General features: G+C 37.3%; 1 protein-coding gene across 2 annotated transcripts in view; it reads right to left on the bottom strand.

Moving 5' to 3' along the window:
• Positions 1-266: 266 nt before the first annotated feature.
• The window catches only part of SPARCL1 (SPARC like 1), a 56,135-nt gene continuing 31,183 nt past the window's right edge, over positions 267-25,218 (bottom strand). For both annotated transcript variants that reach the window (XM_077142892.1, XM_077142893.1), the window contains 10 exons: positions 15,655-15,719; positions 12,741-12,917; positions 11,377-12,369; positions 10,059-10,131; positions 9,254-9,372; positions 8,655-8,775; positions 7,250-7,386; positions 4,257-4,405; positions 3,539-3,687; positions 267-716 (listed from right to left, as the gene is read on the bottom strand). In XM_077142892.1, the coding sequence (XP_076999007.1) occupies positions 688-716; positions 3,539-3,687; positions 4,257-4,405; positions 7,250-7,386; positions 8,655-8,775; positions 9,254-9,372; positions 10,059-10,131; positions 11,377-12,369; positions 12,741-12,917; positions 15,655-15,719 (2,012 nt within the window). In that variant the 3' untranslated portion in view covers positions 267-687. The remainder of the gene's footprint in view (positions 717-3,538; positions 3,688-4,256; positions 4,406-7,249; positions 7,387-8,654; positions 8,776-9,253; positions 9,373-10,058; positions 10,132-11,376; positions 12,370-12,740; positions 12,918-15,654; positions 15,720-25,218) is intronic.

Here is a 25,218-nt window from a genome sequence, read left to right as displayed (position 1 = left end):
TTTACAATAACCATTTTACAACTAATTGTCATCTCTCCTAACCACACTCACATTCTTTTTTAAGCAGAAAAGTCTAGGAAGCATAATTACAATTTGATATAAACTAATAGAGCCCTGGGTTGGTCATCATTACTGTTAAGTGAAATAAATACCTTGAAAGGTGAGAGTATAAAACAATAGAGAAGTTAGAGAAGGCCAAATTAAAATTAAAATAACTCATTTGGCCTTTTATATACGATTGTTTAAAACATGAATAAACATTTGGATTTTGGTGGACTTTTTATTAGGATATTAAGGTATTGAAAATATTACACATTAACCACAAAAGAACATAATTCCATTTTCTTGATTTTATGAACCATAGGAATGCATTAATTTTTGAGTTTTATGGTTAGTAATTATCTCATACATTGATGAAGAGCGTGAAATTGCTGTGAGTTAAACTGTTCACAAGCAAATGAGTATACAGTATTTTACATATATTTACTTAATTTTGAAGTTTTGTCTCCAAAGTTAATGTTAAATGACTGGTGCAAATACTATTCTCAAGCAATTACTCTCATTGTCTTCTCAGGCATGCAAACATTTTGCTAAATAAAAATCTAAAAGCATCACAGTTGCATCTACTTTAGAAGTGGTCAGAACAGGGTAGTATGCTGTAAAGTTCTAATTCTTTCAAATCTTAATTCAGAACAGGAGATTTTCATCTATGTCTTCTGTAAAAATAAAAACAAACAAAAAACACTTTTAGAAAATTGCCATAGTATTAGCATAACAATGTTAGAGCCTGGGGATTAGAGAAACTACTTAATAAGGTGATTCTCAACTCTGTTTAGGGCTTCAACATCAACCGGGAAGCTTGAAGAACAGAACATGGTCTCAGGTCTCATCTCTGGCCTCCTCAATCTAAATTCCTGGGGGGTGGGTCAATAACACCTATCCTTTTAGAAGGCTCTTTGGGAGTTCTGATGACTCATCAGGGATGAGAGCTACTGATATAGGAAATGCAGGTTAAGGAGGGTGCCCAACAGCAATGCCAAGTCTGCTAATCTATAAGAGTCATCAACTCTTGCTTGGGTTTACTGCAAATTCTCCCAACTGTTTTATGGCCTCTCTGCAATGTAATGAGGAATCTTTCTTGAATACAAATTCAGTGAAACCACTCTCTTGTTTAAAACACTTCTACAGTTCCCCAGTACTCTTAGGATCATGTCTCAAACATCATTAGTAGGATCTGCATGATCTAACTTGCTAACCTTGTTAGTCTCTTTGGAGGTTTTTTCTCAAGATTAGCAGGAATGTATGTCAGTACATGGTACATTATAGATACAAAATAGATGAAGGCTCCTCCACCCCTGAATTGAACTCCATGTTTTACAGATAAGGAAAATGAGATTTATGGCATACCCTAATTCCCAAGCAGTAACATGTTTACTTTGTTCTGATGGATTATTTAAAATTTGTTTTACTGGCTTAATAGGTGATTAATTTTTTCTCTTCTCCAAAATAACACAGTGATGGCCAAACCACAGTGCACAAGCAAGATTATCAGTAGCTTTGTGAGTCACTAGACTTTAAGCCCTTCCTGCCCCTCCCAGACAACTGCCCAGGGTAAAGCCTGAGTGAGTGAACATGCTTAAGAGCTGCTAGCAGTTTTGCAAAAGAAACACTGCATTGCAACTGGTTTCTTTAAATAAATGGCTTCTGTTCAAATTTGCCCTCTGATCAGTCCTTTAAAACTACATGTCATCTAAAAGGGTATACATAAATATATCCTTTCCCCAGCCAAATTTTTCCCACTGGCTAAGGGGGGAGGGTGTGTGTGGCACAGTTGCATCTGGGTACATTTTGTCTTATTAAAATGGGAGTTGGGAAAGAAAGTTTCAGCTACTCTTGGGGATATATTTGGATTTTTTGTGCTTTTCTAATAGACGTTAGAAAGGAAATAAGCATTATCTACAAGGTCTGGATTGTAACAGCTGGTTTATCCGTGCCAAGGGTGTTTAAGCAGGAGGTGCTAAGCAGCCTCCCAGATGGCCTCCAGTGCCCCCACCTACTGCAGTCCCCTCCCACATTGTACCAGGTTAGCCTGTATTCCGTCAGAATAGGGCAGAAATGATGATATGCCACTTCTGAGATTAGGTTATAAAAGTCACTGTGGCTTCATTCTGGGTCTCTCATTCTATTGTGAATATTGGGTAATGCTGTTAGCAGCCCTATGGAGAGGCCCAGTGACTGATAACCGAAGTCTCCTGTCAATAGCCATGTGAATGGACCTGGAAGCAGATCCTCCTGCTCCAGTCAAGGCTTCTGATGACTGCAACCCGGTGATGGCTTGATTGCAACCTAATGAGAGATCCTAAGCCAGAACCATCTAGTGAAGCCACCCCCAGATCACTGACCCTCGGCAAATGTGAGTGATAATATATGTTTGTGGTTCTAAGTGGCTAAATTTTTAGGGTAATTTGTTATGGAGCAATAGAAAACTAATACACAGTACTAGGTGCTTACAAATATATATTCTTTACTCCTTATAATTGTGTTATTTTCACAGAAAAAATATTGAAGAAGAAAAGGATTAACCATTTTTGCTTAACTATTTATCACTAAGTCCTCATACTTTCAATCCTGTTCTTTAATTTCAACACATTTTTACATATGGACAAAGAATATTTTTCAAGTGAATCACATGGGTTCCTCTTTGTGGGAGATTCTGACCTTTGATAAACTTACTTTTGTTAATTGCTTGGCTGCATAGTCATCCTCCACATATGTCCTAAGCTTTATATAAAACCTGTTGCTTTACATTCTGTGAGCAATTTTAATTGCTCATTTAAAAATATCTTCCAAATTTGGATTATTAAAGGCATGCTTGCTTATAAAAATCAACTCTAATTTAGGAAAAGAAAAGGAAGTAGATTAGGATATTGACCATCAAAATATAATCGTAAAATTCTTCTACAGCAGGAGTTAAGAAAAGGGCATTCTAATAATTTTTGTTGTTGTTATTGTCACTTAAGATGCAGCAGTGGTTCAGTTTTGGATTAAAGGTATAAGAGCTGGGCACAACTTGTGAATCAGTAATTCTAAGTTTCCTTCTCATCTCTTATTGTCAGAAACAGGTTTGCTGTTTTACTCTTTATGTATGATTTCTGAAGGTTTGTCCTGATATATATATATATATATATATAAGGAGGGATATGATATTAAGAAAGAATATAAGGCCTTCTGAGATTTGGCATGACTTTCTGTATTCACATTACCTTCTTAGATTTAGCTGATTTCTCAGACCTCAGGGCAGTTGTTCCCTAACAGTTCACCCTTATCACCCTTTTGAAACAGAACATTATAAGGGAAGTAAGAAATAATCTTGTAATGACAGCAAATGTACAGACAGTCTTATCTGGCATGTTGGCATTCTATTGTCTCTAAATTTCAATTTTAGCATGCAGCAGGACTGCTCTGTGTGGGCTGCAGGGCTTAGGACTGGTTTGTAGAAGAGGTCACCCCTCTCCACCTTGTCTGCTGATGAGTTTACCTTCTTTAATTCCAAAGCAGTGGCCCCACTCCTTCAGAGTGATGTGCTTATCCTTGTTGGGGTCACACTCCTCAAAGAAGCGGGTTATACAGTGTTCCATGGGCACCAGAGATGCTCTTAATGGAGCGAGCTCGGAATGCGTCAAGACTCTGCAATGAAGTAAAAGGCAGCCTATTACCTGAGTATCTTGCATATGAAAAGTTAGCTATTTGAATCACTGAAACATCTTCCTTCTACAAGTTGCTGAAATATGCCAAATAAATAGTAGCATTCATGAAAAGTCGCAAATGAAATAAGATATTTGCGTGTATATTAGACAGATTTTGGGTGTGGATTCACAATGATTCCTTTTTCACTGGAAACTGTATTGCCGCTACCCTAATTCAGTGCGGGGGTGCCCTGGCAATCATGTCTGCACAGCCTGGTTCTTACCCTTTAGCCATATCTGATTGTTTCAGATGTAGGCACTTGACCCAATCACGTTTTCTTGGAAATTAGAAAGAGTGGAAGGAATCTCTGTGAGGCTGGACTATAAACTTGAGAGCTGTAGCATATATTTTGTTTTGTATTTAGATTCCTAACCACCTTTGATTGGCATTTGAGTGCTCTAATATGGAATTCGGAAATTTCTTAATCTATCTAGTTTCCTCTCCTTCATAGATAAGGAGACATTATAGCAGGAAGAAGACTTAGTAATGAGGAAGTAAAGAAGTTTTACCTATCCAGAGGATGTTTGTCAAGTTCACTAAACTGCCAGTGTACAGGATACACATACATGTGGTAATTTTTCTTAAAGTCCCTTAAGAGAAGTTCAATGGGATGGTCCCCAGCCAAGAGCCTCTTTTCATCCAGGTAAATTTTCTTGACCTGGGATTAGGAAAGGAGAAGATCGTTAGAGAATGAAGCAAATGTAATGGAATGCTATCTTGATAAACTGTACTTCAAGGGTAATGGTAACATGACAGAGGAAAACAAGACTTGGCATCATGTGAGATCAATGCCTTCTATTCAATTCTACAGTTTTGCTGATTTCTACATAGAATAATAGCTGAGGTTAAACATCTGTGGTTTTCAGAAGAAATTTAAATCTTTGATTTTAACCAAGCAATGTTCACTACATTGCTGAAAATTATGAGAAGCCCTTAATGACGAGGGCTAAACTGACCTAGCAAAGGAGCTGGTTAGTTAGTGAAAATTTCTGCTCCTTTCCCCACAGACATACTCAATTCTCAGTCCTCAGTATATTCCCATCTAGTGCCTACTCAGTCTCTGCTTAGCCCTGGTATGTTACCACCCTGCCTCCCACCCCCACTGAAATCTCTTTGTTTTGTACATAAGTCTTTCATGACTTTCTGTAATAATGTTTTAAAAGAGAGAGAACAGAAATTATTTTGGGCAATTCATATGAAATGCTCCACTTGACCATATGAAATGCTCAGTGACTTATTATATCACTGAGGAAATGGAAATGATCAGAACAGAGCTTCTTCCTCTTCCCGTGACCATATCTACTAGTTAGCACGGATGAACTTCTGTGCACCTACCTAAGTCCAACCCCTCGCAGGTGCTCAGGAGCCCACAACTTTTCTACTCAAGAACACCCTTTTGGAAACTGGGCACCTTCTCTGCTCTTCATTAATTTTCCCTTCTTTAACTGAGTCATTTCCAAAAGCATACAAACATCCTCCACCATCTCCCATTGAAAGACAGAACTCTTGGATTCACATTCCTTCCAGCTACCTTCCCATTTTGCTTCTCCACTGTATAACAAAATTCAAGTATAATTTGTACTTGCTGTTTCCACATCCTTCCTCCTATTCTTTCTTGTCTGCTCAGTGGACACTGTCCACTCAAGCGTTTCCTCCCATTACTCCACAGAAACAGCTCCTATTAATTTTAACTGTGACCTCCACATGCCAAGTCAGTGGTCAACTTTCACTTGTCTTTCATAACCTCTAGACAGCATTTGACACAGTTAATACAAATCCCTCTTCTTAAAATACTTCCCTCACTTGATTTCCAGGCCACCAGACACCATTTGTTCTCTTTTTACCCCACTCGCTACCTTTATCTCAGTCCCCTTTGATGGTCTTTCCTCATCTTTCGGTCACTAAATAGTGGATTATTCCAGGTCTTGGTCATCAGACTAAGTGATTATATTCAATCCCGAACTGCAAATTTCATCTAGATGCTAATACATAGTTAAACACTAGTCCAGATCATTCCCTTGAACTTTAAAAGCTGTTTATACAGTTACTAAGTATCTTCACTAAAATGCCTATTGAGATCTCACAAATGTGATGTGTTCAAACCAAACTCTGGATTCTTTTCCCCTCTCTTTCCACAAAATCAGTGTTACTTTTGCATCTTTCCTATCTTGGTAGATGCCAAATACTTTCTTTCAGTGGCTCAGGCCAAATACTTTGATATTACTGCTGGCTCCTCTTTCCTTCCCTTCCCACATTCCAATGCTCTACTTTAAAATATATCCAGTAACTCACCTGCTATTATTCAGACCCAAGCCATCATCTTGTTTTTTTTCTATATTATTCAAACTGCCTCTTAATTGACATTCCTACTTCCATGCTAGCATTCTCCCATGCTCTATTTCTCACACACCAACTAGAGTCATTCTTTACTAATATAAATTAAACCACCTTGTTCTTCTGCTCAAAATCCTCCAGTAACTTCCCACCTCACTTAAAAAGCCCTTCCCATGTCTTACAAGGCTTCAAGTGGTCTGACCTTCTCTATCTCTTTGATGCCACCTCAGCTCATCTGATCTTATCTCCCTTCCTCTCCTTTTTCACTCCTCTGCACCTACACTGACTTTATTCCTCTCCCAAGTACACTCCTGTTTCAGGGCTTTGTTGTACTTGCTTTGTTCTACCTGGAGCACTCTTCTCTAGATTTGTACATAGAGCAGAACGTCACTTCAGGTATCTGCTCAAATATCATCTTATGGGAGGGGGGCTTCCATCCCCATCCTAGTACTTCCTTGGCAATCCCTATGTCTCTTATCCTGTTTCAAGTTTCTTCATAGCATGTTTCATCCCACCCCTAAACATGTATTTGTTTATATATTTATACATTTTCATATTTATGCATATTTGTTTATTTTTTAGAGTCTGTTTTTTCCCTTAGAATGTGAATTCATGAAGGTGGACATTTTGTTTGCTTCATCAATGTATCTGCTACACTTAGATCAATCCCAGGCATCAAGGATGCACAATAACTATCTGATAAGTGAATGTTCCCTGCGAACTTTTGGAATCAGTATGCTGCATTTTATCGTCTTAATGTATCAATGGCATTGTGAGTAATGAATTCTCCTCGTATCAAACATTTGTTTGGCCTAAAAGGGCACAGAAAGGTGTTTAGATTTAGATAATGTCTTTGGGCCTGGATGTAAAAATGCTAAACTGATGTTCATTTTGCTCCACCAGAGCTTGCTCTGAATAGGGGTTGGGGGGTCCTTCCTCAGGCCTTTGCCCTTTGGGTAGGAACTAGGTGGTTTTTTTGTGTCCCAAACCTTGTGATATGAGCTGTGGCCATGGCTATTCTATTAATTCATGTGAGTTAATCAGGAGCAGGGAGGCAAAGTGGGCTTCTGCAGATATGCAGAAGGAGGCAGCCCTTCCCCTTCCCAAAAGCCTTTTACCTTAGGTTCTGTCAACAGGTACACAGATAACTGACCCACAGCTAGCTTACTTTATTTCTCTGCTTCTCATTAAGATATCCAGTATGTTCAGGGTTGTGTTCATAAAGCTGCATGAGGATATTCTTGAGCCAGTCTCTCATCCGTAGAGGAAACTGAGTCACTTCAAAGTCTGTACAAACAGGAATAGCTGTTCCAAGCAGAAAGTAAACATACTATAATCTCTGGGCCTTATTTTTGTCAGACGCCAAATCCTCATAAAGGGGAACTTAAAAACTTCTGGTAATTTACAGATTATCCCCACTGCCATCTACGACAGTAGTCCCTAGCCCTGGCTGCACAGCAGAATTGACTGGGGTGTTTTAAAAACATACCTAATGCCAGCCTCCATTCCAAGAAATTCTGATTTGATTGGTCTAGGATTAAGCATGGGCAACAGGATGCTTTAAAAGCTCTGAAAGTAACTTTCATGTGCAATCAGGGTCTAGAACCAGTGCTCTAGAGCCAGGGATAGGAAATTTAGAGGTGGACACAGAGGTCTTCATTAGGAGAAAAGAGGAAAAAGTAGGAGTTTGATTATACTGTGGTAGCCAATGACCCTAACCTTCAGTGGCTTAAAGAAACAAAAGATTACTTCTTGATTATGCTACAAGTCCAGTGAGTGTTGCCCGAAGGGCTTTCTTCTCATTGTAGTGACCCTGGAGCTCAGGTTGGTGGAGACTCCATCAGGTTAGGGGGGTTCGCCATCTTAACACAAGTCTTCAGAGTTCGTTATGGTAAAGGAAGAGTCCATGGAGAGCCGTATACCAGCTCTTAAATGCCTGTTCCTGAGCTCACATGGATAATGTTTACTCACATTTCATCTAACAAAGCAAGTTATATGGTCACACCTAACTTCATAGAGACTAAAAATTAAAATCCTCCTAACTGTCTGTAAGGAGAAGAGAACTGGAAATATGAGTGAGCCCTGCTAACGTGGAGAATTGCTTAGCTGTGAGGGGATCCAAACACAAATCAGAGTATCCTGGGGAAGGAAGACAATTTTCAAAAACTTCTGGAAGAATATGTTGTCATAAAACTTTTTTGGCAGAAGCTTCATTTAACTTGGAAAAAAAGGGCAAATAGTCCTATAATTCATTCAATTATTAAGTATATACCATTCTCTATCATAGAAATTCTGAATCATGGCTGTACATTAGAATTGTCTAGATTACTTTAAAATAAACAAACATAAAAGCAATGCCCAGGTCCCAGCCCCATCCAATTAAATCAGAATCTCTTATGGTTAAGTTCTGGGTATTATTCTATTTATTTTTCAAGTCTCTCCAGTTGATTTTAAGGCACAGCCTGGGTGCAGAACTACATTAGCTTTTTTCTTTTTGACCATTACTCAGGTGTACACAAGTTTACCCACAACCCTCTCAGCAATGATGGTTGACATTAATAACAGAATCTTACATTTGCAAGCACCAAAATAATCCAGCTGTAGTTGATGCCCCTTTTTGGTCCCTTCCAGTCTACATTTAGTAGCAAACAGATGACAGGAGCTAGCGTAAGTCTGATTGTCAGTGCCACATACCTGGGAAAACCAAGGAAGAGAAAAATCTGAAAAAATCAAATGCTCATTGGAAAACACTTTACTCCTTAAAGCTCCTAGGCTGTCTGATAAACTGTGCTGTGCAAAGATAAGGTCAGGTAGGTGAGGTTATTAAAATCACAATTCTCCCATTGCCCTCCCCCTAGCCCCAAATCAACTAAACTATACCAGGAGTGAAGACAGTTTAGCTCCAGATAAGTACAATAAAATGAGAACTATTCCAAGGGTAGAATGAACTTTCACATTAGTCTGACAGACCACAGCATTACCATTATTTTAGGGCACAGTTGAAATTCTTTGATTTTGCTGGCATTTGTTCCTATTCAGTATTACTTTAAATATTAGATCATAGCCTGGGAATCTGCCTCTGTTTCTAAAAAAATTTTCTACTGCAGACTTTTTTCATTCAAATCACTAACCTTTTGGTGCTTCTCCAAGAACATTTTGTAGAATTACTTACTTGGTCAAGGAATTTTGTAGGAGGACAAGTCACTGGATTTTGGCAAACGCAGTGGGGTTTTCCTTTTTGGTCAGCCTCACAGACATGTCCTCTTTTACACTGGAAGCTCCTGCAAGAATCTAACAGAAAAGTTTGGACAAGAAACATGGTCAAGGCTCAAATTCATCTAATAATTAGCTTCATTTTAATTAATAAAGGAGAAAATTTGGGAAAAATCAGAAACCACTTGAATTGAATAGCTAATTTCCAGATGAGGCCTTCTAGCATCAAACTCTTTTACATGATAGGCTAGATTTTCTGTGCAGCAGTTTGAATTAGAGATTTTAAAAGGACAAACAGTCTTCTGGGTCTATCCAAGAAGTCATAGTCGGCAGTCTATAGTACAACTTTGTGTGAGTGGTCCAGAGTTAACTATTTCGTTGGGTTGGAATTCAAAATGTTTGTAACTGGGGTATGAATTAGCCACTTAATTAAATATGAGATCAAGACTTACTAGTAAGTTAAGGATTTGAGAATAAATAAGGTAGAATTCATTCTTCTTTCCAGGAGGAAAGGAATTTAGGGAGAAAAGATTCCAGCTTTTTGCCCTAATATCTCAGCAAGACACTTCCAGTTTGTAAACACATTTACCCATAGTTGGATATCAAATCTGCTTGATAAAAAAGAAATGATTTATGGGAGCGTTTTCTCTGGAAGGACTGGGAAAAGGAAAACGTCTGTCAGAAGGGAAAGGAGGGGAGATCCTAACGTGGCAGACTATCTCTTCCTGATATAATTGCAAAGAGCTTGCTTAGCGCATACTCACCAACAGCCGGCACCCTCATGTTGCCTTCACTGAAACTTTCATCTTCATTGGGTGAGCTCTCTGTTTTCTTGGGCTTTATAATAAGAGCAGAAATTAAACTCTAATAAGAAAAAAGCCATTACTTTATTTATATTCTCACTGCATACATTCACAGAGTTTTGCATGCCTAGATCATTTCAGATCTCAAAAAGAGAAATCAGTTAGTATTTCAGGGACAGACAGTCACCCTGGGAGAACAGGAGCTTTTTCTGTCTCCATCCACTGGATTCCGGGCTGTAGCCCTAGAGGTAACTCAAAAAAAGTTGGAGTTTCTCCTTTGAATTTGGGAAAACACTAGAAATGTGGTATTATCCTATGATTCTGTAGTTAAGACAAGGTTATGTGAGTAATCTCTTTGAAGTCATTGATAAAGGCTTCTCACAAGATTTCTAAAGTATGAGAAAACTCCTGCCTTCGAATGGTAGCAGAGTTCTCAATAATTGAGAGGACTATTGTCCTTGCCCATGCAAAGCTGTACTCAGTCCTCCTAATGGTGGCTAACAGGGTTTTGAATGAAATCTCCAAATGATTAAAGAACCAAAATGAAATAGGCTTCCTCCTTTGCAGTTTCCAGATTATCATTTTGTCATGTGTTTGCTTAATACAGTTAGAGCTGTAGTTTTTGTTCCTAATCTCTATAGCAAATTCAACATGACTGGATCTCTTATTATTTTAGAGGCACTTTGCTTGATACTGGTGATTCGACTTAGGGCACCAGCTCTTAAGGCATTGTAGTAGCAATGTGCCCCTCCATTCCTTATGTCAGCCAGAATTTATTATTCATTTAGCTCCAGGGACTTTCAACTGCCAGTATCTGCATCTTTGTGCCTGGAAACCATGAAAATTAGATTTGTCTGCTCAATGGACAGGCTAGAATTTAATAGTACCTTTACTCCCAGCAAACCTCAGTTAATACCCATGCTCCTTCTCTCCCTAAATGGGATAACACTGAAGAATGTGATTTACATGGTTTTAATTATGTTCCTTTTACTGGCTTCCTTCCCTTCCCTGTATCACTTTTCCACTATTCTACCTTTGTTTCCTGTGCTTTTCAAATAAACCACACTCAATTAAGGGTCTGCTTCTAGGGAAACTTCAGAAACAGGCATTCTCAGCCTAATCATCAAGATGCATAGAAAAATAAATAATTGTAATATTCATTGTAGTAATTTCCTGGTGGGAATATGCACAGAGCCTATAGAGCACAGAGAAAAGTCATATCTGTTTACTGATAATGCTAGCTGCTTCATCAGACAAGCATTTTTGGAAAATATCTCACCCCTTGGTTTTCTCCAGGTGCACTGGTTTCTACACTCTCTTTCTCATGTGTTTTTTCTCTTTCCTCCTCATATTTAATATGATAGTAATTGGACTGGGCTCTTTCATTCTCCAGGAAGGCCTGGCTTGGGACAAAGTAGTCATCATTTGCACTATGCTTGGGGCGACCATTATCGTCCTCAGCCCCATGATTTCTAGGCATGTTGTTATCATCACCAGTGGGCTCCACAAGCATAGCTTCAGAAACAGTCTTTTTATCCATCCCCTTGTCGTTGCTGATAACTTCAAGGCCAGGTTTTCCCTCTTGGCTTTGCCATTCAGTGTCCTGAATGTGTTTATTGATTTTTGTTGTATTTTCCTCTTCCATTTCTGCTTTAGAATTATCCTCCTCTTGTTCTTCATCACCCTGCTCAAATTCTTCCTTGCCCATCTTGCTTTCTTGAGTTGGTTGATTGGAATATTCCTCAGTATTATCAGGTTGGGTATCGTCTTCCTTCTGCATGCTGTCAGAAAGCTTTTCGGGAAATCCTTTGGTCCTTTCTTTGTTATCCTTGTGGATACCAACTTCATCTAACTCTTCTTCTCCTTCCTGTTCCCCATTCAGAATATTTGGATCCTTCTCTTGGTTTCCTTGATCACTTAGGTCTTGATTATGTTCACTGCTCCTGTTCAAGTGATGATATGAATCATTCATTGGTTGTTCTGGGTTTTTCTCTGTCCTTGTGATACTTTCTGGTTGGGAAGAATCCATAGTAGAATTAATATCAGGAGCATGGAAGTCAGTGTTCCCTGAGAGGTTTTTCTTCTGAGGCTCACTCATATCTTCTTTTAGGTCCAGGATACTTTCAGTTGGTGTATATTCCAAATTCACGTTTAAGTCACCATCACTGTCCTCTTGATCCTTTAATCCCAGCTCTTGACTGTAACTCTGGTCCTGATCAGCTGACTGTTCATGGTTTTCATCTTTTGCATTTAGTATTGAAGATTTTTCATCCTTAAAAGAAAAAAGTTTATTCTTGAGTCAGACAATAATGTATTTGCAATTCCTAAACCAGTATTTGAAATACATTATTCTTTCTCTTCACCCATTATCGTGTTAACTTATGATGTTCTTCATATTCTATACACATTTTAACCTGTATTTGAATTTTGTGAAATAAAACAATTATATAGCAACCCAGCCCAAGGAGTAAAGCTCATTAATCCTCTTAACTCATTTAGTGATTGGAGGCAGTTGATGCAATCATCATCATTAGCAACAGCAGCATTAACTAAATTGAGACACAAATAACTAAATTGACCATGCTTTGAAATCGAGACCTTTGGATATCGAAAAATTATATTAGATGAGCATTTTACTTTTACCTTATGGTTGGAATGGTCTTCTATGGATAGTGCAGTTTCTTTTTCATGTTCTGCATCTTTGACTCCTAAAATGGGGATTGTAGTATTGTCAGGTGTCACTGATGTTTCAGCTTGTTGAAAGGAACTCAACGAATCGGCAGTTGGTTTGGAATGATCAGAGAAGAATTTTACACTTGTCTGAAAAAGTTAAAAATTGGTTTGTGTTGTTATGTCTAGATGTTAATTTTTTAAATTGCTAGTTACATCATTGGTTATTACTAGTAATATTCTCCATTTGTAACATAAAACATGTTCTCTAGAATTTTTAAGGATACAGAAAATTTTCTAGAATACAATTCTAAATGAAGAAAAGAATCTCAATCATGTTTAGGAAAAAACGATATATGCAGAGATAGGGCAAAAATAGAGCAAAAAGATTTCAATCATGATAATCTTTGAGTTTTGGAACTATTTTCTGTTTTCAAACCTTTACAAAACACTTTCGAAAATTTGTTGTTTAAAAGAAAGGTTAAGTCAAATTAAGTTAATTTTAAGATACAGCATTGTGTATTTTTTTAGATTAACTTTAAAGTACTCACTAATAATTAGCATAAACTATTAATTTTTTTGTCAATATTTGTTTACTTTCTTAACACTATTGGCCTTACATCCATCAGGAAATCTTTTAATAACAACAACTTAAAATTAATTCAACAAAGGCATGAAACCGTTGCAATTGAAGAGTTACTATTAAGTATTATTTCAGCTGGCTATTTCTAGGCAGGATTGGAGACATAGATGAAAAATTGGACTATAGTACATAATGGAGAAATTGAATAATGGGACTTGGAAGTAGAAGGCCTTCCTTTAAGAATTAACTCTACAACCTATGATTTTTCTGTGGTTTGATAGGACAATAATTGTTACCCTACCGTATTGCAAGGGGAAAGGAGCAGAAATATCAAGATAAGATTTTGAATATAAAATATTTTGTAAATTATAATGTTACCCAAGTCAAAATTACTATTGCTAGAAATAATATCATTTTGTCATCATGGGTCTTTGTTGTAGACATGCTATTGACACCCAGATAAATGTCAGATGGATCCAGATGTAAGTATAAAACACAGATTCTGTTTGGATAGACTCATCTTGACTCCATTAGCAGGTCCTGTGGTGCTGATAGTGTAAAGAAAATCATACAGTACAGAATTTATTTTAGATTTAGTTTGTGCTTTTGCTTCTTATCCTTCATCTAAGAGACATTATGATGTTATTCGAAAGTTTCAAAAGGAGCTATTTTTAAGAGGGTAAGGGAGAAAGAATGGTGGCCAGTTTGGCAAGTTGCCCACAGGGACATCATAGAAGGTGGTGGGTAAGAGGTTTTAGGCTTATTAGTGGAGGAACATTCCCTTTCTTTCTTCTTCCACCTACCTGTGTCACCCCTTACCCCAGAAAGTAGAAATGAACACAAAATATGGCAGCTTATCTTCTTTCAGAAATATTCTGAAATTAAAATTCTGTTTCATCATTATGCCCACAGGAGTATATATAGCAATAAACCCTGTGGAAATCCATTTGGAATTTCCTTATCACGCAGAATCCACTTAGTCCTGGAGAATTCAGGTAGGTGGAGGAAAATGATATAAGGATTTTTAAAAAGGCAAATCCTGTAAGAAGATTTTTAGGTTTCTAGCATTTGGCTGGGTCTGCATAATAAATTGCCCAAGAAAGAAAACCTCTGGAGTGTCTATATACAGGCTCGTCATTCAAACATTTGGATCATAGACTGTTTTGATGCCTACTTTTATAGCAGCAACAGCTGCAACGGCAAAGCACATTTTCATGTGTTGAACAGTAATTTGTCCCACTTTTATAAGCTCAGAGTACATTGTATAATTTCAACTACAGTAGCTCCATGCTACTTAAGCATGAGTCTTTGTAGTGGTAATAAATTCTGTTTTCAAAACAAGAATTGCTTGTTCTGGGTGGCATGGCATTGTTGCTGACACATCTGTTAACCAGAGCCAGCTACTAGCTATTCAGACAGCAAGGACAGAATCTTAGCTCTATGGAGGGAGAGAGGATGGGGCAATAAATAAATTGCTTTGTCTATCTAAGGGAGCACAATTCCTCCATTTGGTGAAAAAGGAAAATATGGCACAAATTCTTCAGTTTGATTGTGGATGCTGTGAATCATTTGGAGGACATGTGAATGATCATCTAAGTCATCTAAGTCATGTTTTTTTTTTAAACTTTCAGGTTGTTTTAAGACTGCTGACATGGTCACAAATGATCTGAGTTGTGTATGGCTGTTTTATTGCTGTGTGAATGGTGAGTCTAATATATGTGGATCATTAGTGAGTAATATGACCATGAAGAATAGAATGTTCTAGCTCTGCCTGTTTTCAGCATGTTTGCTTGGAAAGCCTCCCAAGAGGGAGATTGGAGCCAATTGATGGTTGCCATACCAGTTGCTGTCCCTAATCCATTGCTTCCTGTTTTTATTTAAGGTTCTTACAGAATTTTTCAACCATTACGTATTTGATCTTGACAAGAATGCTGCTGGAGAGCATGGAAAATGCTCTCAAAGTTAAATTGTTGTATTTCTCATACTGATATGATGAGCTCCCATAGGAAAATTTATTTCTTCCTGTCTCCTTTGGCATTTGTGGCTTATAAACTGAAAATCAACACCTTCAGTTGCATATTTTATTGTGTCTTTTGGAACCTAATAGTTCTGAAAGAAATATTTCTTTAAAAAAGATCTTATCTTGATTTTTAAATCATGTATTCTTTGCTTAAGCATTAAACAATATAATTAAAATAAAAAAAAGAATTTTGAATCAGGATATAAACATCTTCTATTAAATGAAAGTTTTCTAAACTAAAGGGCAAGAGGGAAAAATGTAATAACAGAGGCAAGGAAATTTACCGGAATTGCAGCTGCCGCTCTCAAGATGTATAAGAATAAAAGCACGGTCTTCATGCTTTCTAGACCTGTTGAACCAACAAGATAATTAACGGTGGTGGGTAAAAATTTCCTTATGAAAGATTAAAAGATAATCTTAGCAAATATTGAGCTTGGCATTAAAATGTCTATGCTGTCCTTTTTATTTAAAGATGATTGCTGCATTTGTGGGAGCAACATCTGAAAAAACAGATAAATGACAGTTCTTACCTAATTGTGTCGCTGTGAAAATTACTCCTTTTTTTTTTTTTTGTCCCAGCTATGTTCTGCAGAAACTGTTATGACTGTGCTTCCTTGAGTAAAGACTCCACACAGATCTTGTGAACATTCACAGTGAAATTCACAGTGAAGACAAAAGTCACAAAATGAAGTAATATAGGTATGCCAGGTTTGGGCACAACAAATTGCCTTTTTGTTGGTGGAGAACACCATACATTCAATGAAGAATTTTTTGTAACGAGGCGTTGTGGTGCCCCAGAGTTATAGACTAGAGGAGACTTCACTGTTCATATAATTCAGAAATTTCATATTGGCAATCTGAGGTTTCATGTGGCCTTGGATAAGTTTGGTTTGGCAGGTGCTATGCAATTTAGACAACATTTTAAAATCTGGAGGTTTTACACAAAAGTCCCAATTGCTAACTTCTCTTGACCCATTGGATCTTCTAACAGCAGTGGACCTTCATGTGACAATGGTTAGCTAAATCTGAGTACAAGCTGTCCTCTCTAAAGGTGCTGGCATTTGTACCTGGTCTGTTTCACTTTAGTCATTTGCCTTACAATTGAGTTTGGTTAGTTCCAAACTAACTCTCTGAGTTTAGAAATGAGATAAGTGAGGCACAAAGAGGCTAAGCAGTTGATTCTCAGATGATTTCTGGGTCCAAGGCATTTCCCACCATGCCAATTGCAATGTGCTTCTTAAAAGTAGTGAGCCACCTGTATTTCCTAAGCCTGGTAATCGGATTAGCAATGCAGTTTTTAGTCGTTAATAGAAATTTGCTGAATCTTGCAGAAATAGTAGATGACTCCTTTAAATTATTTTTTGCAATGGTGGTTTTATATATAAATGCATCAACAGAGCTTTTTTGTTGTTGATTTTTTTATTGTGAAAATCAACATATATCCAAAAAAAGCAATACATTTCAAAGCATACTGCAACGATTGGTTATAGAACAGATTTCAGAGTTTGGTATGGGTTACAATTCCACTCTTTTAGGCTCGGTCGTACTCATTCATTAAATCCTAACTTCTCTGTCACTTTACCTTATCCTTTGATCTCTCTCCCAAGCTTTTGGAGTATTATAATTTTTTCATGTTGGAAGGGACTGTCGATAATATGGGATAGGAGTTAGAACTAGTTGATGTTCTTGAAGAGGCTGGCCCCTCTGGGTTTCAGGACTTACCTGGCCTAGGAACCTATCTGGGGGTTCTGGAAAGTAATCATACTGAGTGGAACCTTTGTAGTATCTCAGATAACGCCCTAGGTGTTCTTTAGGGTTGGAAGGAATGGTTTTGGTTGGGGTTTGGCAAACCATGATAGTAGCAATATCTAGCTGAAGCTTCCATAAGAGTAGCCTCCAGAGTAGCCTCTTGACTTTATTTGAACAACAGAGCTTTAAATAATACTTTGAGATTTGTAAAGAAAGGATCAGTTTTTTCTTTTATTTACATAAACATTTCTAAATAATATGCTTAAATGAACATTAAAAATATGTTTATATTAAACATTATTATACATTTTAATAGTGTAACACTATTAAAGTATTAAGTGTTAACTTTACATGCATGCATGCCTGCACACACACACACCTCCCCCTCTTTTTCTTTTTTATTCCTAAAACAATTTTATCATAATTCTTGTTTAAATCATTACTGAAATATATACATTACCGTGACAATATAAATGTTCTTCACAGCTGAGACAAGTAGTAATTTCATGTGTTGAATTATAATTAACTTTCTTTTCTTTAATGATATGTTTTTTTCTTGACTGAGAAATTGCCCCCCTTTTTTATTTTTAAGCTTACTTTTCCATGAACCCATCACTTATTCTTCCCAAATTCTCCAACAAAAATTTTTAAATTTCTCTTCATATGGCAAAAATAAAACAAAACATGAGAAAAGAAATCTCTTAGTTCCATTTTTTCCTCTTAGAAAGGTCCCCCAGAGAGTCCCAGTTCTCTTACTCCATCTAGAAAGCTGTGCCCTGCTTGGTGGGCTGGGTTATTTTGTAATCTCTTCACCACCACCCTGCAAATTCACTTTGCCTTTTTCTTGAGTTTGATTTCTTGTTTTCTGGATTCCTTATTTTTTTTCCTTAGTTTTCTCCCCCATTTTCATAGATCACATTCCCTAGTCCTGAGAACTAGTATATGGGAGAGAAGATTTTTAAGACTTCATATCAGAAACACATTTGTATATCACTCTCTACTTGATATATAGTTCAGCTAGATATAGAATTCTACATAAGGAATATTTTTTTCCTCAGGATTTTGAAGGATTATTCCACTTTTTAAAGTTTCTGCTGTTGCTGATAAGAACTCCAATGCCAGTTTTTCCTCAATCTTTTTTTTATTATGAGAACTGTTTCTATTTTGTTCTCTCCATTTTGAAAACTTTTAAGTTTTTATATTTATCTCCAACGTTCTGAAATATTACCATCTCTGCCTTGGTGTGGATCTCTTTTACTTATTTTGAGTACTCACTGGGTCCTTTGAATTTGGAAATTCATATATTTCAGTTTTTAGAGATTTTTTATTTGTTAGTTCTTTAATAATTTTTGTCCCTTTATTTTTTTCTTTTCTTTCTGGAACTCATATTAGTTAGATTTGAGAAATTTTGAGTTAGTTTCTTGTTGCCTTGGAGGGTTTCCAAGGCAGTGATTAGTTTGACAGGCTACTAAGACAAAAACAAATGGATTGCTTTAATCAGCAAGAAGGTATTGCCTTATAGATATAGAAGCCAGAAGTCCTAAATCAAGGCATCAGCCTGACCATAGCCTTTCTCCTTGAAATCCGTACATTTCTGTGATGACTTGCTGCAATCCTTGGAGCTTGTTGACTTGCAGCTCTGCCTCCTGTCACGTGGTATGTCCCTGGTTTCCTCCTGTGTCTATCTCTGACTTTTGGCATTAAAAAATATTTTTTTTCATTTGCATGGGCAGGCACCGGGAATCGAACCCGGGTCTCCAGCATGGCAGGTAAGAACTGCCTGCTGAACCACCATGGCCCATCCAGACTTTTGGCATTTTATATGCCTCCTGTAATATGAATGGTTCAGGTTGGCCATACCAAAATAGGATTTTAGAAGATCCTATTCACGAATGAGTCCACATCTTACCTGATAATACATTTTCAAAGTGTCCTATTTACACACCCACAGAAATACAAATTGAGACCAAGAACATGTCTTTTGAGGAGATACATAATTCAATCTACCATCGGCATAGATGTAACAATTTTCATGGGGCACGCCAAATGTCATTGTTGGTACATCTCTTCTCTTGGGGAGAATTTTCTCTAGAGGAGACCTTCAACCTTCAAATCTCCTGCCTTGGGAGTTGGGGTGTATAAGCCTGGCTGCCAGCCTTCTGTGAGATGTGTGAGTGGAGGTGTACACACTGACCTTTACTTAGCCACTATGTGTCTGTATGGCACCAAATCCCACCCTCCACTGTGGCCTACCCCAAGTCCAGGGCCAGAGAATAACCTTCTTTATCCTGTTTAGGTTGAAACAGGACGTCCCTTGTGTTCACGCATGAAGAAGGATCTCTTGTCTAATAGTTTATCTAGTAGGCCTTCAGCCAATCTTCCTGATATTAGCCCCTTCCCTCAGATTCCATCTCCCCCCACCCCAAATTACCTGGTGTCTCCAACTCTTGAAACTTTTCTGGGTTCTGTAGTGTGATGTGGCTTCTTGGTCTATGTCATGTCTTTTTGCAGTCCCTTTAGGTTTGATCTCTCCCTGCTCTACTAAGTCAGCCATCCAACTTTTTTCCAACTTCTATGAATTTGCCAATACCTTTTATCTATTTTGTCTCTATTTCTATTGGAATTTTGGCTGGGAATGGCATTATATACATATGTTTCATCTACTCTAATTAAGCAATTGATGACCTCCATTTCTTTAACTCATTTCCCTTCTTCTTATTAAAATAAATTTTATTTTAAAACTCCCAGTCTTTTTCATTTATTTTTTTTATTGATATATATTATATATTCACATACCATGTAATCATTCAAAGTGTATAATCAATGGTTCGCAATATCATCTTATAGCTGTGCATTTATTATCACAATCAACTTTAATTTTCTTTTTTATGAAAAATAACATATACAAAGAAGCAATACATTTCAAAACATGCCATAACAATTAGTTGTAGAACAAATTTCAGAGTTTGGTATGGGTTACAATTCCACTATTTTAGTTTTTTACTTCCAGCTGCTCTAAGATATTGGAAACCAAAGAAATAGTAATATAATGATGCAGCAATCATACTCATTTCTTAAACCCTCCCTTCTCTGTATAACTCCACCATCACTTTTGATCTTTCTCCTACTCTTCAGAGGTATTTGAGCTATGCCCATTCTAGCTGTTTCATGTTTGTAGGGGCTGTCGATAATATGGCATAGGCGGATGGAACTAATTGATGTTCTGGAGAGGCTGACCCCTCTGCATTTCAGGACTTATCTGGTCCAGGGAATTATCTGCAGGTTGTAGGTTTCTGGAAAGTTACCCTAGTGCATGGAACCTTTGTAGAATCTTATATAACACCCTAGGTGTTCATTAGGATTGAAAGGAATGGTTTTGGTTGGGGTTTGGCAAGCTATGATAGGTAGCAATATCTAATGGAAGTTTGCATAAGAGTAACCTCCAGAGTTGCCTCTCAACTCTGTTTGAGCTCTCTCAGCCTGATACCTTATTTGTTACACTCCTTGCCCCCGTTTTGGTCAGGGTGGCATTGTTGATCCCATGGTGCCAGCACCAGGCTCATCTCTGAGAGTCATATCACATGCCACCAGGGAGACTTTCACCCCTGGGTGTCATGTCTCATGTAGTGGGAAGAGCAATGATTTCACTTGCAGAGTTGGGCTTAGAGAGAGAGAGGCCACATCTGACCAACAAAAGAGGTCCTTCAGAAGTAACTCTTAGGCATACCTAAAGGTAGGCTAGGCTTCTCTGCTATATATGTAAGCTTCACAAAGGCAAACCTCAAGATCAAGGGCTTGGCCTATTAATTTGGGTGTCCCTAATGCTTGACACAGTGTCAGTGGTTTCCTCGGTGGTAAAGTTTGATAATTTCATATTTTTTCTCACATCCCTCGAGGGACTTTGCCAATACTTTTTGATTATCTGCTTAATATACTCTGGGGTTTATTCAGGCATTACGTTAAACTACACAGGATTTAAGGCCCTTATTATTATTCTGAGCTCCCTGTGTTTGGATTGTTTAAGTGATCCATCCAGACAGATTGAATTAGATTATGTGCTACAGAAAATTTAGGTTCCATACAAAATAAATCTTTCTTCCTTTGGTCTCAAAGAGTAGATGAGGTTGTAAAATGTAGACGATGTCTTCCTTACCCCATGTATTCTGAATTACCTTAATCCCGACCTGATTGACTTCATTCTTATCTCTACATACCAGGTTTTACATATGTTAAACGCCTCTCAAACTCAGAAATGATAAATACCTCTCTGGACTAAATGGGACTGCATAAGAGCTTACAATCTAGGCCTCTGTTTTCTTATAAATATTTTCTAAATGATACCATACGATATTTGCTCTTTTGTTTCTGGCTTATTTTGCCTCATCAAATGTCCCATAAATTCATTCACACTGCTGCATGTGTCCAAACTCCATTCTTTTATGAAGCAGTTCAATATTTGATCATATGTACACACCATCGTTTGCCAATCTACTTCTCAGCCAGTGCATTCTTCAGGCACCTCCATTCATTGGGCATCATGTATAATGTCCAAAGTCAACAGTTCATCAACACTCTCAATTTTAGATAATTTCATTATTCCCAAGAGAAAGATAACCATTAAACACACCCTCACCAAATAGAAGATCCAAACCTCCCTCTAACTTTTGTCCCTCCCCCCATTATTTACCTTTGGTGTTGTTGTGATACTGTTGATGCTTCCCTGTTAAATATAGCCCATAGCATGCAATAGCAATTTTTCCCCTATACCCCAAAGTTATACATTCTTTGTACAAGACTCATACCTTTGCAGTAGTTCATGCAAGAATTTATTTACATTTATTGTGTTAATTGGTGGGACACATCGGTCTATACAATCTCTTTCAATCATGTTCAACTTCAGTATGGTGATATTACTTATAGACCCACTAATGAACCACCTTCACTTCTATCTATTCCCTCACATTTAAGTTCAACCTCATTAGCTAACTGTTCACTCATCTCTAGCTTCCATGCATCTCTAGGTCCCCACTATTATGAATTATAAGACTCTGATTTTGCCTTTGCCATGGTTATTAAAGGGAATCATACAGTATCTATCTTTTTGTGTCTGGCTTATTTTACTCAGCAATATGTCCTCAAGGCTCATCCATCTTGTTATGTGCTTCAGGGCATCATTTTGTCTTACTGCTGCATAATATTCTGTCATGTGTATATACCATATTTTGTTCATCCACTCATCTGTTGATGGGTACTTGGATTGTTTCCATATTTTGGTTATTGTGAATAATACTGCTATGAACATAGGCGTGTAAATGTCTGTTTGTGTCACTGCTTTCAGCTCTTCTGGGTAGATACTGAATAGTGGTATTGTCAAATCATAGGGCAACTTCATACTTACTTTCCTAAGGAACTACAAAACTGTCTTCCATAGTGGCTGTACCATTATTTATTCCCACCAGCAGTGCATAATTTCTCCACATCCCAATTTCTTCACATCCTTTTCAACCTTTGTAGTTCGTAGTTTGTTTAATAGCAGCCATTCTTATAGGTGTGAGGTGGCTCTCATTGTCGTCTTGATCTGCATTTCCCTTATAGCTAATGAAAATGAGCATATCTTCACGTGCCTTTTAGCCATCTGTATTTCCTCTCCAGAAAAATGACTATTCATATCTTTAGCCCATTTTATAACTTTGTTTGTTCTTTTGTTGTTGAGTTGTATGATTTCTTGATGTATAAAGGGTATCAAACCTTTGTCCAACATGTGATTTCCAAATATTTTCTCCCGTTGAGTTGGCTGCCTCTTCACCTTTTTGATAAAGCCTTTTGAGGCACAAAAGCATTTGATTTTGAGGAGTTCCCATTTATCTCTTTTTCTTTTGTTGCTCGTGCCTTGGGTATAAAGTTTAGGAAGCTACCTCTTATTACTAGGTCTTGAAGAAGTTTCCATACATTTTCTTCTAGGAGCTTTATGGTACTGGTTCTTACATTTAAGTGTTTGATCCAATTTGAGTTAATTTTTGCATAGGGTGTAAGATAGGGGTCCTCTTTCATTGTTCTTGCTATCGATATCCAGGTCTCCAATGCCCACTTAGTGAAAAGACTATTTTGTCCCAGTTGAGTGGATTTGCAGGCCTTGTCAAAGATCAGTTGACAATATATTTTGTGGTCTGTTTCTGTGCTCTTAGATTCCATTGGTCAATGTTCTTATCTTTGTGCCAGTATTATGTTATTTTGCCCACTGTGGCTTTATAATAAGTTTTAAAATCAGGAAGCATTAATCCTCCTGCTTCATTCTTCTTTTTTAGGATGCTTTAGCTATTCAGGGTCTCTTTCAAGAGTCAGTATAGCTTTTTTGGGCGGGCCGCGGTGGCTCAGCGGGCAAAGTGCTTGCCTGCTATGCCGGAGGACCTCGGTTCGATTCCCGGCCCCAGCCCATGTAACAAAAACGGAGAAACAGAATACAATAAAACCAGAAAATGTTTAAAGATGTTTCCCTTTCTTCCTTCCTTCCTTCCTTCTATCCTTCCTTCCTTCTCTCTGTCTTTAAAAAAAAAAAAAAAAAAAAAAAAGAGTCAGTATAGCTTTTTTGTGTGTTTCCAGGAATTTCCATTTCATATAAATTGTCTACATTGTTGGTATATAGTTGCTCATAGAATCCTCTTATAAGTTTTTTTTTTTTTTCATTTCTCCAGGTCTGTGGTAGCAAGCCCCCTCTCATTTCTGGTTTCGTTTATTTGCATCCTTTCTTTTTTTCTTTGTCAACCTTGCCAGTGGTCCATCAATTTTATTGATTTTCTCAGAAAACCAACTTTTGGTTTTATTGATTCTTTCTACTGTTCTTTTGTTCTCCCAGTCATCTAACTCTACTTTAATCTTTGTTATTTCTCTTCTTCTAGTTTGCTTTGGGGTTAGTTTGCTGTTCTTTCTCAAGTTCCTCCAGGCGAACCGTTAAGTCCTCGATTTTTGCTCTTTCTTCTTTTTTAATATAGGCATTTAGGGTAATAAATTTCCCTCTCAGCACAGCTTTTGCTGTATCCCATAAGTTCTGATATGTTGTATTCTCATTTTCATTCATCTCCAGATAGCGACTGCTTTGTCTAGCAATTTCTTCTTTGATCTACTGGTTGTTTAATAGTGTGTTATTTAATCTCCATATTTGGGAATGTTCTCATTCTTTGGTGGTTATTGATGTCCAGTTTCATTCCACTGTGATCAGAGAAAGTGCTTTGAATAGTTTCAATGTTTTTAAATTTATTAAGACCTTTTTTGTGTCCCAGCATATGATCTATCCTGGAGAATGTTCCATGAGCACTAAAGAAGAATGTATATCCAGGTGTTTTGGGGTATAATGACATATGTATGTCTGTTAGGTCTAATTCATTAATTAATTGTTCAAGTTCTCTATTTCCTTGTTGATCCTCTGTCTCGTTGTTCTATATGTAGAGGAGAGTGTGTATTGAAGTCTCCTACCATTATTGTTGAAACATCTATTGCTCCTTTTAGTTTTGCCAATGTTTGTCTTATGTATTGGAGCTCCTTGATTGGGAGCATAACCATTTATGATTCTTATTTCTCCTTGGTGAAATGTCCTTTTTATTAATATAAAATGTCCTTCTTTGTCTCTTATGGTGTATTTACATTTAAAGTCTATTTTGCCTGATATTAGTGTAACTACTCCTGCTTTCTTTTGGTTACAGCTTGCATGGAACATCTTTTTCCATTTTTTCTCTTTCAAACTATTTGTATCCTTGTGTCTAAGCTGAGTCTCTTGTAAACAGCATATAACTGGATTATGTTTCTTAATCCATTCTGCCAATCTGTATCTTTTAATTAGTAAGTTTAGTCCATTAACATTCAAAGTTATTACTGAAAAGGCATTTCTTGAATCCACCATCTTTTCCTTTGGTTTTTATTTGTCAGGTCTATATATTCTTTTCCCTCTTTCTCTTTGCATTCTTTTCAGTTACACTTACTAGTAGTCTTGAATTCTGTGCCCTCCCTCAGACCTCCCTCTCCTGTCTTTTTTTTTTTTTTTTTCAGCCTGCAGAACTCCTTTTAGTGTTCCTTGTAGGCTGTTATGTTATTGACAGATTCTCTCA

The sequence above is a fragment of the Tamandua tetradactyla genome, chromosome 24 (assembly GCF_023851605.1).
Source record: "Tamandua tetradactyla isolate mTamTet1 chromosome 24, mTamTet1.pri, whole genome shotgun sequence".
NCBI lineage: Eukaryota > Metazoa > Chordata > Mammalia > Pilosa > Myrmecophagidae > Tamandua > Tamandua tetradactyla.
Note: the sequence above shows the minus strand (reverse complement) of the source record. Positions and strands in the feature narration are given on the sequence as shown.